Consider the following 17,152-nt stretch of genomic DNA (forward strand, 5'->3'; position numbering starts at 1 on the left):
TATCGGGAGCTCCACAGTGCGCGCTGTCAAGCTAACCCACAGAAACATAAGACTGGGCTAAGAGCTAGCTACTTCATAAAAAAAAAAAAAAAAAAAAAAAAAAATCAGAGATATTTATCAACCAATACTTTATGTAACTCATTATCAGATACAAAATAAACATGATTCAAGAGCAGTGAAAACACTATTGGAGTTATTTTGGCTTTTCATGTGCTTTTCATTATAAAAGGGGAAATAAATTAATTGCATGCAACAACAATAATAGAGTGACCAACATGCACAAATATATGGTATAAAATATCGGCCCATGAGCTCTTTAAAAAAAGGCTACAAAAGCTGCTGATTCAATGTGTAAATGCTATTAGTGAAGCAGATTCTAGTGATGATGTATTCAATTTAATTTGTGTTTTAAGGAACCTCTTCACACTTTAAGTTGGGACTTGTTTCATTTATTTATTTATTGTTTTTATTCATCATAATTTTGATTATCGTGATAAATACCAGATTTTTTTTAGTCTATAACCCTCGACCTCGTACACGCCCACCTTCTCCAGGAGCTGCCGTAATTGCCTGCTTTTGGCGTCCCTGGAGCACAGGCTCTGTTCTGGCGCCACCACCGTGCAGATGCAGCGTCCGTCTGCATCCTGGGCCGAGCTGTACACCTGCCAGCCCTCCTTTGGGCCGATGGTCTGGAAGTGAAAAATCATTTGCACAGTTAGTTGTGAACATGCTGCGCTAATGTAATACCATTCCTAATGCAGAGGACTAAAGCTTAGCATCAAAGATGCTAAAAAGTAATCAATAAAAAGGTTTTCTTAAAACACCAAAACGTACTTTTCTTGATTAAAGCTGATGGACAATTTATTTAATCAAATAAAGACAAATTAAAAACACTTCCATGCAACCATTTATGGGACTCTATATCCCACAATGCAATGCATAAGTGTTTACTACAGAGATCAAAATAAACTTAAGAGGAACAGTTTCAACCTTTTACATCTTTTTTCTAAATATTCATTGTTCTGGGGCCCATACAGTCTATCTAACAAAAATAGCTTCGGCAGCTTGAAGGATTGCTGCAAAAAAAAAAAAAAATCCTTTTTTTATTTTCACATTTGTTCACATTTATCTTTGGAATTGGAATCCTTTTTAAAATGTTTTAAAATGCAGCTTTTAACCTTAAAACACTGAACATTTGGCACCTTTATGGTGGGTGGGTCAATGACGTGACACCTAAATATTCTGTCAAAATGCATTTATTTTCTTTTATTTTTTTAATGTTACTTACTAAATGACTTCTAATTTATTCGGTTACTCAAAGTGTCAAAATATCATGTGGTGCGACTGTTTGGCCATGAAAAAATATTTACTCAAAATGTATTCTAATTTGTTTACTGCCCTATTTTAGTTATATTAGAGTCCTGTATAAGATTTCAAAGTATATATATTTCTATTCTAATAATATTCATGCAAATTTAATATTCAAACCCCCCCATGAAGGAATAAAAATAGTTTTTTTCCAAGTCTAAACACAGTTTGTATACATTATGATTTTTTTATATTAATATTCAATTAATGTGGGGGGGGGCGGGTGCAATTTGGCGCCCCCCCTCCAGCACAGAGCACCCTAAGCGGACGCCTGGGTTGCCTGGTGGGAAGGCCAGCCCTGCTCAGATGCCAACGTTCTGCTCCCACTCTGCTCAGAGGAATTATTGGGTTTGGATTTTAAATTAGTTTTGGAGAGAGGTGAAATAACTTAGATAAACAAAAGTGTCCTTTGTTGATGAGAGGAGCAGGAGTGAGAGAACCAATCAGAAGGTTTCATCTCATACCTACTGCTATATCACACACTCAGCTGTTGGAAGAGAGAAAAGAGAGCAGATGACCCAAAGCAAAGCTCCAAACTAATCTAGCTAAGGTACCTTCAGGTCACACAAACATCTCTCTGGTCTTTGTCATTAAACATTTGTGCTACCTTTACTCTACTTCATTTCTTTTTTAGAAGCTAAAGACTCAGTAAAAGCTTACACAGTCATTGTCTAATCTTGCGTTATCCCCAAAAATACACAAAAGGACATAAAAATACACAAAAGGACAACAAAAATTAATACTAGGTGATTATATGATCGATCTAGTCGATTCAATGAACAGCTGTGAATATTTATGCAACTAAACATGGTGGAAATGTGTGTGTAAGCACTGTTGTCATAGAAACCTGGACTAAATGCTACACATTAGATGCCAGCCACCATAAAACCCCAAAAGAAGAAGAAAGCCAATCAGAGTCCACCTTTTCTTCACCAGGTCAGTATGCAAGTTCCTGGAGAAGCTTGTTTATCTAATTTAAGATATTATAAAACATATTTCTTTTCTCCTCCACATTGATAAAAATGAAAAGTAAAGAGAACGGCTAAACGTGAAGCTGAAGGTAGTGAAATAGTGACTTACAGTGGATATAAAAAGTCTACACACCCGTTCAAATGCCAGGTTTTTGTAATGTAAAAAAATTACACCAAGATGAATAATTTCACAACTTTTTCCACCTTTAATGTGACCTATAACATGTACAATGCAATTGAAAACCAAACTGAAACCTTTCAGGGAGGTGAAGGAAAAATAAAAAAAACAGAATGATGTTGCAAAAGTGTGTACACCCTCTTATAACTGGGGACGGGGCTGTGTTCGGATTTAACCAAATATATTCATACTCATGTTAAATTAGAGTCACACACACCTGTCACCATTTAAAGTGCCTCTGATTAACTCCAAATCAAGTTCAGCTGTTCTAGTAGCTTTTCCTCACATTTTTGTAGCCACGTCTTCCAGCACAAGCCATGGTCCGCAGAGAGCTTCCAAAGCATCAGAGGGATCTCATAGTTGAAAGATATCAGTCAGATGAAGGGTACAAAAGGATTTCCAGGGAATTAAATATAACATGGAACACAGTGAAGACAGTCATCATCAAGTGGAGAAAATATGGCACAACAGTGACTTTACCAAGAACAGGACGTCCGTCCAAAATTGATGACAAGACGCGAAAAAAACTGGTCAGGGAGGCTGCCAGAGGCCTACAGCAACATTGATGGAGCTGCAGGAATTTCTGGCAAGTACTGGCTGTGTAGTACATGTGACAACAATCTCCCGTCTTCTTCATATGTCTAGGCTATGGGTTAGGGTGGCAAGACGGAAGCCTTATCTTACAAAGAAAAACATCCAAGCCCGACTTCATTTTGCAAAAACACATTTGAAGTCTACCAAACACATGTGGGAAAATGTGTTACGGTCCAATGAAACCAAGGTTGTACATTTCGGCCATAATTCCAAAAGGTATATTTGGTGCAAAAACAACACTGCTCTTCACCAAAAGAACACCATACCTACAGTGAAGCATGGTGGTGGCAGCATCATGCTGTTTTTCTTCAGCTAGAACTGGGGCCTTAGTCAAGATGGAGGGAATTATGAATAGTTTCAAATACCAGTAATAGTTCCAAAAACCTTCAGGCTTCTATTAGAAAGCTGAAGAAGAGGAACTTTATCTTTCAACACGACAATGACCCAAAGCACACAGCCACATCAACTAAAGAATGGCTTCACCAGAATAAGATTGAGGTTTTGGAATGGCTTCACCAGAATAAGATTGAATATCTGTGGGATGATCTGTGCACGAGGGGTTGAACGACTTCAGAATTTTAAAGGTCAACTTTATGTGCATACTAGTCGAGTTGACTTTGACTAGTCGATGACGTCACCAAGAGCCGAAGCCGACCGGCAGCCGAGTGCCGGTGTTGTGCCAAAATCTGTGACCACAGGTGGCGACAGTTCCAACCCCTGCGGCTTCTGGGCGGGCATTTAAATCCTTAAACATGTTTGTAATTCTTCTCCAGTCTGCATTTACTTCACCCACCAGAGCATCATGTTTAAGGGGGAGTAAATAACTCCTAAATAGCTACAAAGAGGTTTAGCACTCTTCTTCTCTACCGCCGAGAAGCCACAGCGGTCACAGATTTTTTCGGATCACAGACTTTGGCACAACAGCACAGCCCCTGGGACACGGGACTGACTATTGAAGCTAAGTAAACCCAGGAACATTGTTGCTTTGCCTATCGTGAGTCTACGGTAACTGTTAAGCCCTGAGGCTTTCTCAGAGCCGGGCGTTTAGACTTTGTCTAGACGCACAGCATTTTCCATACATTTTCCAACCTGCTTGCTCCTTTTCAGGGTCACAGGGATCTGCTGGTGCCCAACTCCAGCTGATTCTGGGCACTAGTCGAAGCACCAGTCCATCGCAATGCGGGACAAATTTTGAACTCATCACTAGTTTCCTAAGATTACAATTTCATTGATCAGATGCTTTTATCCAAAACAACGTACAACACAAGCAGTTAGGGGGTTAAGGGACTGGCTCAACATCCTACAGTGATGGACTAAGTCGGATTTGAACCAGACCCTATGATTAAAAGTCCTATCTTAACGTTACGCCACCACCTTCTTTTTCTTTAGTTTTCAGTAGACATGCTTTAAAACTGACAGTTTAAAAACAATAGAAACAGTATTGTGTTAATAACCAAAATTGGACATTATGAAAAAAAATATTAATCTGGCCCTAACAACAATACACAAAATTACCCAAAAAACACAGACTGTCTACAAACATACACAAAACTATCAGGGAAATATACAAAATGACAATAATAATACACAAAATTACTCCAAACACACACAAAAGGACAACATATCACACAAAATGAAAAAATTAAATACACAAAAAAACATGAAACCACAAAACAAACTCAGTGTGAGTGTGTCTCGAGATTGCGTATAATTTGTTGACATTTGTTTTGATTTTAATTGTACTCTTTTTAAAAAACTATTTTCATATACGTGTTTGCTGACCTGAACGTTGATCATGTGATCAGATATAATCACGTTTGTAGCCCTGCTGTGATAAAGTTACACATCGCAAAGCTAACGTAATAGTTCAGCCCTTTTTGGGGCGAAATAGTGTTTAAATGTTCAACAGCAATTATAAGTTAGACACACATATCACAGGGTTCAGGTCCTGATTGAACCCATAGTACATTTTATGTTTATAACACAAACCAACGTGAGAAATGTTTGGTTTATTGAGGCAGTTTTGATTAAGGTTTATAACTTTATTCCTACACAGGGTTCCTACAGCTTCAGTCAAATTAAATTAGAGACTTTTTATTGCCATTTGAAATTAAATTTAAAACCAACTTCACAGTAAACAAAATTGAGGGAAAAAATGCCACATCAAATGATGAAATAGTGTAATAATACAACAGTATATTACATCAATTACATAAGGATAGGGTATTTTTTTTCCCAGTGTCTAGTGCAGACGTGCAACTGGTGGCTCCTAAAGTAAACACACAAAAATACACAAAATAACAGTAAAATACACACACACAAAAAAAACTAAAATATCAAAATCACTCCAAAAACACAAAAATAGCCAGAAATCTATGAAGCAACCACAAAAATACAAAATGCAAAACCATTAGGAAAACTCTTCGTTGGACAGGCTATTTTTGTTAAACGTTGCTACAATCAGAATGCGCATCTGCACCGCTTGTGTAGTTGGTTCCGCTGTCGTGATGTGAGACTAATTACAATCCTAAAATCATACTTAAGTGTTAAAATTTCAGACATTTTAATGACAATTAAGACCTAATTTTTAGATTCATCAATTGAAGGCCTATTAAGACTTTTTAAGGATCCGCGGGAACCCTGCTACAAAGATTGGACTTTTCTGCCACTTTTTGGCTTGAAATTTGTTTAAATAGTGGAAGAACCAACCGATTAGAAAAATATGCTTATTTTCTTTAATAAAAGGAAACCTTTCATGACGCTAATGTATATGACAGAGGAAGAATAGTTTTGTTAAGAAAGAAAAAAGGAGAAAGGAGAATAGATCAAAATTTAAAGAAATAATTAAACCCGTTGAGATTTTAAAGTGTATAATTTTTGCTAACTCAGCATAATAAGTTGTAAAGTGTTTATTTGAATAGTTTTGGGACACTAATAACTTTCCTTCCCCCTCAGTCCTCTGACACACTCTACCTTCTATAGCATCGTACAACATGTTTCTGCCTGAATTCTTCTTTTCAAACTGTCACTGATTCTTTTTTCTCTATATTTTCCAATATTTGCATTCCCTGGGTGTGTATCGGGCTCCAAGGCTACAGTGGTGTCACGGTGCTGTGAGCCAATGTCTAGTCATTAATCATCCTTAGAAAACGGCATCCAGCAGCTCTGAGTCGTCTGACAGGGTCGTCACACACTCAGTGACAAACACACAATGAAATGCACGAGTGCTGCTCACACACTATGTAGAACATATACACAAACAAAAGAGCAGCGGTCAGAGAACGCGCCTGGATGCGACTCCCGGCTTTTTTAAAGAAACTGTTGGTCTCGAAATGCTAAAATTCAGCATTTAAGTGAGTTACGTTACAGAAAGAATCATGAATAAAACAGATAGTGTTGAGAATAAAACAGAGATCTCAAATCTGAGATAATATGCCACAGTGATTATTTAGGGCTGGGACTTTGTTTTAATTGCAATTAATTAAGAGAAAAATAATGCACTAAAAAAAAAAAAACACAATTAATGGCTTTTTTACACTTCCAGCAGCATGGAACTTTTTTCATTAAATGAGTTCCCGGTATACCCATAATACTGAAGCACAGACCACAACACAAGAAACAGGAGAACCAGAGGAGAAGTTGATGCTGTGCTTCGTGGACGTTAATTTTAGTTTAAATTAAGAAAAAATGCCTGATGGAAAACAAAAGCCCAGTTATGTGGAAATTGTGCAAAAAAAGAGTTTAGCACCTCAATGCTAAACATGTAGCAACTAACACCTCAGTGCTAACCGTGTGACAGCTAACACCACAATGCTAAACATGTAGCAGCTAGCAGAATCATGGGATTAGCAAAGATGTTGCTACGCCTGGTGCTACCTAATTCTGTAAGGCCACTCGGTTGCACTTCATTTTGCAAGGTTTTAGGCGTCCAAATTGTAGCATTTCAAGCATTTTTTTTAACACAGAAATACAGCAATGAAAAAGAGCTAAATAAAACCATTTCAAATTGTGAAATTTAAATATGAAATAATTTGTCCAAAAGTAGTAAAACACAATTTAGGTACACTATTCAAATGAGGAAGATCTGCATTTTCTCTTTAAAACTTTGTTTGTTCACATCTGTGCTGCTCAAAAGTATGTCAGATTTCACTAATTAAAACTTCCACAGTGAGAGCAAAGCCAGCTGTATAGGCTGACAGAAGCAGAAACAATTTTGTAAATGAATTCCCTGAGATGAAGCCATGATGATCCAGGTTTTTAATCATGCTTGTTATTCCATTAAAAACCTCGGCTCATTTTCATTCATTACTTTCATCTCAGCCTTTTTTTTGTTGGACTAAAGTGAACAAGGAGGTTTTATGTAGACATGGTTTAATGCAGCACGTCACTCAAGCTTGGAAAAGAATGGCCAATAAATATAGTTTGTTGAATTATGCTTTTTTTTTCCTGCTGAATATTCACTTCACATTGTGGACCATTAAGAAAAAGAGCACAAAGAGCCAGAGTTTGACTGATTGTCAAAGTAAATGATGCAGAATAAATGTTTAATTTATTCACATGAGATGTCGATCTGGCCTCAATTCATTATTAGAATCAGAATGGGTTTTATTCCCCAAGTACAGTTTAAAAACAGCACAAGGAATTTAACTTGGCAGTTGGTGGGAAGAACATGTGCCCCAACACACCGAGGCAGCCAGCCGAGGCGCCATCATGCTTAGATGGAAAATGGAAAACAGGAGGTAAGGAGAGTTGAAAAAGGCAGGTCCCAAACTAGGCTCCTTTAGAGGGAACACAGTGAGGGATTAGGAAAAAACTCCTCCGCACATAGAGGCACCAAAAAACACAACTAAACAAAATTTGAGGACACAGCACATATTTTGTATGAGTTCATATCCTTGCACGGTTTGATCTTAGTATGTAAAGAAAAATAAATATAAAATAAACTATACCCCATTCAGACCCTGGTTAATGTGGAATGAGGAAGTATGAGGTGCACCATAGGACAGACTTTGAATTTGGCCTTAAAATCCTTTTAACAAATGTTTTATTTCTTTTTGTATCTTTTCTTTTCTTTGTCTGCACATGCTGTCGAAGGTCAACAGGTTGTTTTAGAAACTTTTTTTGATGACACCAATGCATGTTTTGTTATTGCAATTAAATAAATGAATTGTAGCCATAACTGTGACCATCACCAGCCCTCCCCAAGGAAGGGTAGGAAACACTTTATTAAAGGGAGAGCAGTGTCACACCTAGGTGAGGGGGAAGGGAACAGGGTAGAGGGAGTCAGGGTAGGAAAAAGGAAGGGGTGGGGAAGAGTCGACTGTTTTAAGGCAAGAGTGAAATGTGATGCAATAGTTGTGAATATTGTGCTTTTTGTGTTGTGTAATCAGTTCAGCCTGTCTGGTAACAAGTGTGGAGAAATTGAGTTAAAACCTAACTCATAATACATTTCACAAATTTCATTTCAATGTTTACCCAATTCTGTGTCATTTTAAAGTCTAACTAAACTAAGTTTTTGCTGACCTGCCACTGGGGGGTAAATAAAAAAAAATGCCTTGATTATGGGCAGGGTTTCTGGAGCAGTTAAGACATGCCCAGTTTATACTATACAATCTATAAAGAACAATCTGCTAACTAGCTCCTCAATACTCACTATAACTCTCTATTCACTATTCTCTCAATCCCACCTAGATCGTAGAGTCCACAAGTGTTAGTTTTTTATAAAAGGGGCGGGGCGAAAAGCAAATAGGAGGGATTATTTGGACGCAGCCTATGCCCTTGTAGAGAGGGGTGGAGTTTGGCATCATGAAAAAACTCCTCAGCAAACATTACATTGCGACAAAAACTAACACACACAACATTCAATTCCATACAACAACACGTTAGCACCAGGGGGTGGGTCTTCAAGATGGGTAGTTCGCTGCGATGGCCATAGCCATAAATTAAATGGTAGGCTTCTAACAATTTGCATAATCATTTCTTTTAATGTTTCCATTTTCGGTTTCGGGCCAAGAATTTTGATTTCCCCACTAGATACTTCCTTTTCAGAAGGTGATGAATGTCAATTTTTGCTCAATTTTGTTAAAAAATAATCATCTCATAAACCATAACAGTAATAGCATTTCTGTTTAGTTTTTTTTTGCCTCTTAGTTTCAGAAACTGCAAGATAAGAGACTAAAGTTTAAATCTACATTTAAACAAATCTGGGTTTCATGAGTAATTCTTTTGTACATCTGCTGAAAGCTCCCAGTAAATCCAACCACAGACTGAGTGTTCACAGTTAACACATCGACCCTCTGCGGTGTGTGAGCTCACTCCACTGATAGAATTTCTCTGGCCATTTCATGACGGCTGATTCCATTAGTTTAGCAACGTTGGTATGAGTGTGGCTTGTGGCTATTTCTCAGAGAAACACCACAGGTGAAAAAGCTCCAGCCTGAGAATTAAGCTACTGTCGTAACGGGAGGTGAGAATCGATCTGGTGTAAATACACTGAAGTGAAACAGTGCAGGAGGTAAAGCAGGTTTCTGTGAAGTCATCAGCTCACACTGAGGCATCAGATTCTCATGGAAAGTCAATTTGTTTCTTCCCAGTAATGTAAAAAAAGTTTTCCTTAGCCTGATATTAAGTTTAGTCATATTTCACACAACCTTCAGCCTCCAGAGAGGACAAAACAACTGGAGAAGGTTGTTTACAACCTTTTTTATTCAGCATCTTTCTTAGAAACTTATCTGTTCAATGCCACCGCCTGTAATTGAAATGTGGTCACCTGAAATGTCCAATTACGAATAAATAAAAAAAATATGTAGCTAATTTTATCATAAAAATACACAAAAATAACTAATGTATGAATTGACAACAAAAATACACAAAATGATTTAAAGAAACACAAAATTAAGGAAAAAAAACACAAAAAGACAACAAATAACACAAAAACATAAAATGTGAAAAGAAATACTCAAAATAACCAAAAGTCCTGTGACGTACTTGTGCGACACATTTCAATATCAAAACGTCTGAAATATTTTCTCATGAAAGCGTAAAAACTTTGTGATATTTGAGTGTTTTTTGAAAAAAGGGGGTGTTTCCATTACCAGTTTTTATTGCCATTTAGATTTGCGCGTTTCCGTACCCTCGGAAACGCAGCTAATGTTGATCACGTGGCCCTCGGAACAGACACAATCACATTTGTGTAGCCCCCACTGTGATATAATTGCCCATCACTAGTTTAAATGGTTAAAACAGACTTTAGCTTTCAAACGGTATATGACACTTGTGATATGTTGCTGTATTTAAGAAGCGTTTAATCCTTTAATAGCGTGTATGAGAAAGAACATGCGTTTTGACCCATATTCAGGACGGTGGACGACTAATTTTTCTAGTCAACAATATCAATTATGTTACTAATCATTTTTGCATTATTGTATGTGTCACACACAATGGTCACGGTTACATGATGTTTTTTATTCGGAATTAGTAATTCCAAATTAAATCATTTTAAATTAAAGTGTTCTGCTTTGTGTTTACATGGAAATAGTAATTCAGAATTGAAGTTGACATGGAAAACAGGTTTATTCGGCTATATTTAATTCCGCTTTCAGTCTGGGGGTTGGGAAGGGTTCTGTGGGGTGAACGTGAATCGTGTCTATTGGGAAAAACACACAACAAACCTTTTATTTTCGGCTACAACAAAGAAGACCACACAGAGAACTGTTTTTACCTTTGTTTTGAAGCAAGGAGCTTGACAATAACATACGGTTTCACTTTGGTTTGTGGACCAGAAGAGAGATAGGAACTAATCACCAGTAAATAAAGCCCAGCAAAACGCCGTAAAACAATAACCAGGAATAAATATTTGCTCCCTGATAAAAAATAGTAGCTCTAACAGGTACACTTAGTGATATTACAGCCTGTGAATGCCGTGCGGGGATGCATTTACTTCGTCTCAAGGTTTTAGTATCACCCGTCCGTTGAAGCCAGCTCTGTTTGCTGATGTCCGTGTGCGTAATAAGTCCGTGTGAATGCCCGCATGTTTATTATTCCGTCCATCCACTCTTCTAAGGCTATTTATAAATAAACAGTCTCAGCTGGAGTCTGGGCGGCCATCTTTGATTGTGTCATCACCAGCGCATCAACGCGGCAGGTGGGCATGCGCAGAACGACCGAAATGAACTTAAAGTGGAATTGAGTGTTTACAAGATATAGGAATTTTTTTTCCTGTTAATGTACACTCAGCACCCCATCTTGACAGAAAAAAACAAATGTAGAAACTTTCAGACCATTTGCCCTTTGCTGTGACACTCATATTTAACTCACATGCTGTCCACTTCTTCTGATCCTCCTTGAGATGGTTCTGCTCCTTCATTGGAGTCCAGCTGTGTTGAATTAAACTGATTGGACTTGATTAGGAAAGGCACACACCTGTCTATACAAGACCTTACAGCTCATAGTGCATGTCAGAGCAAATGAGAATCATGAGGTCTAAGAAACTGCCCAAGGAACTCAGAGACAGAATTGTGGCAAGGCACAGATCTGGCCAAGGTTACAAAATAATTTCTGCAGCACTCAAGGTTTTAAGAGCACAGTGGCCTCCATAATCCTTAAATGGAAGAAGTTTGGGACGACCAGAACTCTTCCTAGACCTGGCCGTCCAGCCAAACTGAGCAATCGTGGGAGAAGAGCCTTGGTGAGAGAGGTAAAGAAGAACCCAAAGATCGCTGCGGCTGAGCTCCAGAGATGCAGTAGGGAGATGGGAGAAAGTTCCACAAAGTCAACTATCACTGCAGCCCTCCACTAGTCGGGGCTTTATGGCAGAGTGGCCCGGCGGAAGCCTCCCCTCAGTGCAAGACATATGAAAGCCCACATAGAGTTTGCCAAAAAACTCATGAAGGACTCCCAGACTATGAGAACAAGGTTGAACTTTTTGGCATTAATTCTAAGCGGTATGTGTGAAGAAAACCAGGCACTGCTCATCACCTGCCCAATACAATCCCAACAGTGAAACATGGGGGTGTTGTTCAGCTGCAGTGACAGGACGACTGGTTGCAATTAAAGGAAAGATGAATGTGGCCAAGTACAGAGATATCATGGAAGAAAGCCTATTCCAGAGTGCTTAGGACCTCAGACTGGGCTGAAGGTTCACCTACCAACAAGACTGACCCTAAGCACACAGCTAAAATAACAAAGGAGTGAATTCAGAACAACTCTGTGACCATTGTTGACTGGCCCAGCCAGAGGCCTGACCTAAACCCAATTGAGCATTTCTGGAGAAACCTGAAAATGGCTGCCCACCAACGTTCACCATCCAACCTGACAGAACTGGAAGGAAGAATGGCAGAGGATCCCCAAATCCAGGTGTGAAAAACTTGTTGCATCATTCCAAGAAGACTCATGGCTGTACTAGCTCAAAAGGTGCTTCTACTCAAAACCGAGCAAAGGGTCTGAATACTTATGACCATGTGATATTTCAGTTTTTCTTTAATACATTTTTTTAATACATTTGCAAACATTTCTGTTTTTTTTTCTGTGGGGGCTGTTTTCTCAGCTTTTTGCTCAGAAACTGGCATTTTGCATGAAACTACCTATATCAGGGATGTCAAACTCATTTTAGTTCAAGGACCAAATACTGACCAGTTTGTTCTCAAGTGGGCCGCAGATTTTAGGTGGAGGAAAAAAAAACAATTTTAACAGTATTGTGCCCTAGTTTTCAATACCAGTTCAATTGACTTAAAAAAAGGTATTTCCAATGTTTAGTGTAATTTAGAGGAATTTTGTGGAATTGTTTGTGAGAAAATTGCAAGATTTGTGGAAATATTGAGAGTTATTTCCACAATTTGCACCTATTAATCACTACATTCATGTAATATAAACAAAGGAAAGATGCAAGCCCCTAAAAATATGGTTGAGTTTCATGAAATTGGTAAATTTGATAGATTTTCAACTGGATTTTTTGGTAATTTGGTCTAATTATGGTCATTTTTTACTTCATTCTGTGGGCCGAATTGTGTGTTCTTAAGGGCCAGATTTGGCCCCCGGGCCTTGAGTTTGACACACATGACCTATATTCAACTGCTGATTACAGAAGAATGAAACAAGCTAAAAACAAAAAAGTATTTTCTAGTGAAAGTAGAGAGTTTAGATTTTAGATTGTCATAGTACAAAATATTCTGAGTCTTTAAAAATCTGAAATGGCTGGCAGTGAGGGGGGTAGCTGTTCTGAAAACAAGCTGGCAGTGAATGAGTTAAAGAGGACTTAAAGCTCCCATGTAAACGTGGCCATTGTGGTTGGCTAGAATATCGAGATGGTCTATATATTTCATTCTATTTTTTCTTTTTCCCCCCCTGGCAAGAATCTCAAACTCCGCCAATGGATAAACAACTGACTTTTTGAACCACAGCAGGAGACGTAAAGTAAAGCCAGCAGGCCCCACTGCTCTGTCTACCACTACACAGACCTAAACAGATGTTCTGCTCTACTCATCTATCAACCTGTCTAAACAAAAAGCCACACGAGTGTTGGAAGCCAGTGAAGTGGAATGCTGCGCATGTCGAGGCTGTTACTGATGATCAGACGGATTAAATGAGTTAACATTTCAGCTCTAATGGCAGAGGAAGATGAACTCAGCTCAGACTGATGCAGAAATCTAAGAGTTACATGTCAAACTCTGTCAGCCATGATGTGTAGTTAAAAAAAAAAAAAAAGGTTTTCACAGACTAAAAGATGCTGCACACTGAGGAGAAAAAAGATAGAGCAGAAAAAAAAAGAAAGCAGCTCTGTCTCTCAGATGTGAACACAATTTCACATTTTTCTCTTTTCTGACTTAGGTTCAGAAAAAAGTTAATAGATTATCATGTTGAGTAAAATCCACCTCTTACTAGATGTAACGATTAATCGTAAGGCAGTTAAAAATCGATTCATAGGTATCACGGTTGATATCGATTTTCTGAAAACTGAATCGCAGTACTTTTTTTAACCAGCAGAGGGCAAGTGTACAAGTGTAGGCGGCGGGCGGAGCCTGCTAATACTTTCTTTCTGGCCGCCTTCTACTCTTAAATATGTTAATAAATGATTCATTTCCCCTTTAGCACCGAAAGAATATCTGTAATATTACTTGAATATCTGTAAAAGTCACGTTTTTCTATTAGCTCTGTCTGCTAGCATAGCTTCTCATCTTCACTGCAAGAATTTCTGCATGGCAACCGACCACTGTGTTACCAGCGCCCTCTGCTGGTCCAAACAAATATGACGTAAATCAGTGTAATCACGTTTTTTTTTTTTTAAAGTTTCATTGTTAAGGCACAAAATACATTTTCAGTTGCACTTTTAAAAAGAAAAAGAACTATTATGCAGTTTTGCATTGTTTATTATAGAACCAGAATTATAGGCTTCATTTTCATTTCTATTATTCCTTTATTTATTTCATTCAAGATTTATTTTTAGTTAAATTGCATTGTTTTGAATAGTTTATCAAGGGATTCTTTTGACAATGAAAAATAAAAGGAAAATAATACAGTATTTTCTAGTTTTTTCCCAAAAAAAAAAAATTTGTCTACATTCCCATTTTGTAAAATAAATCGTGAGAGAATCGTATCGTGAACCCAGTATCGTGAATCGAATCGTATCGGGAGTTGAGTGAATCGTTACATCCCTACCTCTTACAGTTTGTGAATGAGTTCTACTCATTGTATTTTCTTATGTGGGCTGTGATTGGCTCTGCTAGTGGAAGATGAGCACACTAATAATAAAATAACTTAAAGGGATCCTTCACTGTTTTTACAAATGTGGCCTAAAACCTTTCAAATGTACTTATTGGTAGATGTATGCCTAACAAAACGCAATAATATGCTCTATATGTTTGATCAACTTTTAAAAAATGGGACTACTTTGCAGTTTTAGAGCCTGTGTTCTTCCATCTTTAAATCACATGATTGATGTCACACTGCCTGTAAACATCCCATTGTTTTCTATTGGAGTGAAAAATTCAGCCTGATTTATAGATTATTTAGCAGCTTTTTCAGTCAATATGATAACCTGTGTTGCTTTTGGTTGCTCCAAAAAAACAGGAAAAGGTAAAGATGTCGATTTAAATCTCTTGTTTACAGAAAACAGTTCCAAATGCCATGTCATGAGATATTTCTTGTTGGGGGAGTATGGAGGCTATATTAAATAATTGTTTGTTTCTTTAATGGTGTTTTATGACGTTGATTTTGTTAGATGGCTAAATACTTGTTCATGTGGATCTTGTTGGGTTTTTCCTTTCTTATTATGAATTTTTTATATTTTGATAAGCGCATTGAGATGACTTTGTTGTAAACTGCGCTATACAAATAAAGATGAATTGAATTAACACTTGCCAGCAGAAACATATGAAATTGTCATTGGTAATGACATTGGTGGTCTCGATTTGGAACACCCTGCCTACCCACTCCTAGTGTTCATGGCACGTCACTGGTGTTTTCAACAGCTATTTTTGAAAAACTAGATTTTGTTGGTTGAATTCTAAAAAAGAGTGGGGTGGGACCCAATGACAAGATGTGGGTCGCATGGTGAGACCAGTTGAGAACCCCTGTTCTAAATCAACCTCTATCTGCAGACCTCACACACTTTATTTAGTAAGCAGCTAATACTTTACATGCTCTGCACCTGCAATGCCAACAAATTTAAGTTGTCATACTTTTCATCAAGAAAAACATACTTATATAATTGAGGAGAGTAAGCATTAAGAGTGCAGCTCCTAAAAGCACATTACTGGCCTTACTGTAAAGCACTGTGGCACTTTTATTTTCTTATTTGTTAACATGCCTGTTGAGTATTTTAAGATGAGACACTATTCATTTTTATATTAGACATTTTTATTTAATTTTATTTAATCTTGCACTAAAGTCTAAAGTGAATTTTCTTTTAATTTATTGCTTGATTGATCAAGCTATGTCACAGAAGTGCTCTGTTTAGGATTGAAAGTTAAAATAAGGTGAATAAAATAAATAAGGGACATCCTGGATCTGTTTTTTTTGCTCTTATTTATCTTTTCAATGTATTATAGAAGTATCGGATCCGGACTCGGTTTTGGCCAGTTCTCAAAATCAAAGGACTCGGGGCCAAAAAACCTGATCGGGACATTCCTAGTTTAAGGCCACATTTGTAAAAACAGTGGAGGATCCCTTTAAATAAATGAATAAAATAAAAGGGTATATTTAGGCATAAGTGGGACAACTACAGGTATAGTACCATTTAATCGATGAGGTCTCATTAACAAGAGAAACCTGTTTTGGACAATGAATTAGTAATTTAAAACATAACATTTAAGAGAGTTGCAGCAGCAAAGTACAAAGTAGGGTTGTCAAAAGTATCGATATTCAAAAAAGTATCAATACTTAACCATAAACCTCTGTTAATGCTAACCATGTGCAATAATATTAGAATTTTAACCGCAAACCAGGCCAAAGGCTATGTACAATAATTGTATCACTAACCAACCAGGCTAAAGGGAAGGCTTTATTTATTATTTAAGACAAAGTATCAGCACGTTTGCACTAAAGCACTTTAACATCTGCCTTATGCCTTTAGCTGCAATGGTCACTATTTTTCTGGTCTGTCCTAAGATAAATGTTGTTATATTTCAGTCACTGTATTTTATTGAACTGTCCGTGCTGTCTGATTTTGGCGTTTTCTGTTATTTTAATGCAGGTTTGTATTTTTTCCCACTGAAATGTCATTTCTGTTGTAAACAACACCAGCCTGCCGGGGACTACAGATGGAAACTAGCCTGTGGCTACAATCTGGCACATTTACATATTTGTCTATTAATGTGCACTGTCCCTGGTCACAAATAGATAAAGTATCCAGATAGAATACTCATTTGGAAAAGTATTGAATACAGAACCTGGACCTGAGAGCAGAAATCATCTGTACATTATCCAAAAAAGTATCCTCTGAATCGCTTCCAATGTTAACCAAACATTTTGGGACATTTCCACAAACTAATGGGACATTTGAAAGAGATTCAACACCTAATGAACTGTTCTGTTGTGATACTGGGGT

At 37.5% G+C, this 17,152-nt stretch overlaps 1 protein-coding gene across 1 annotated transcript in view; it reads right to left on the reverse strand.

The window, feature by feature from the left end:
* The window catches only part of olfm3a (olfactomedin 3a), a 52,503-nt gene that overhangs the window by 15,024 nt on the left and 20,327 nt on the right, over positions 1-17,152 (reverse strand). The window contains 1 exon segment of the mRNA XM_028435055.1: positions 546-689. Coding sequence (XP_028290856.1) covers positions 546-689 — 144 coding nt within the window.

Source organism: Gouania willdenowi, chromosome 20 (genome assembly GCF_900634775.1).
Source record: "Gouania willdenowi chromosome 20, fGouWil2.1, whole genome shotgun sequence".
In the NCBI taxonomy this organism is placed as follows: domain Eukaryota; kingdom Metazoa; phylum Chordata; class Actinopteri; order Blenniiformes; family Gobiesocidae; genus Gouania; species Gouania willdenowi.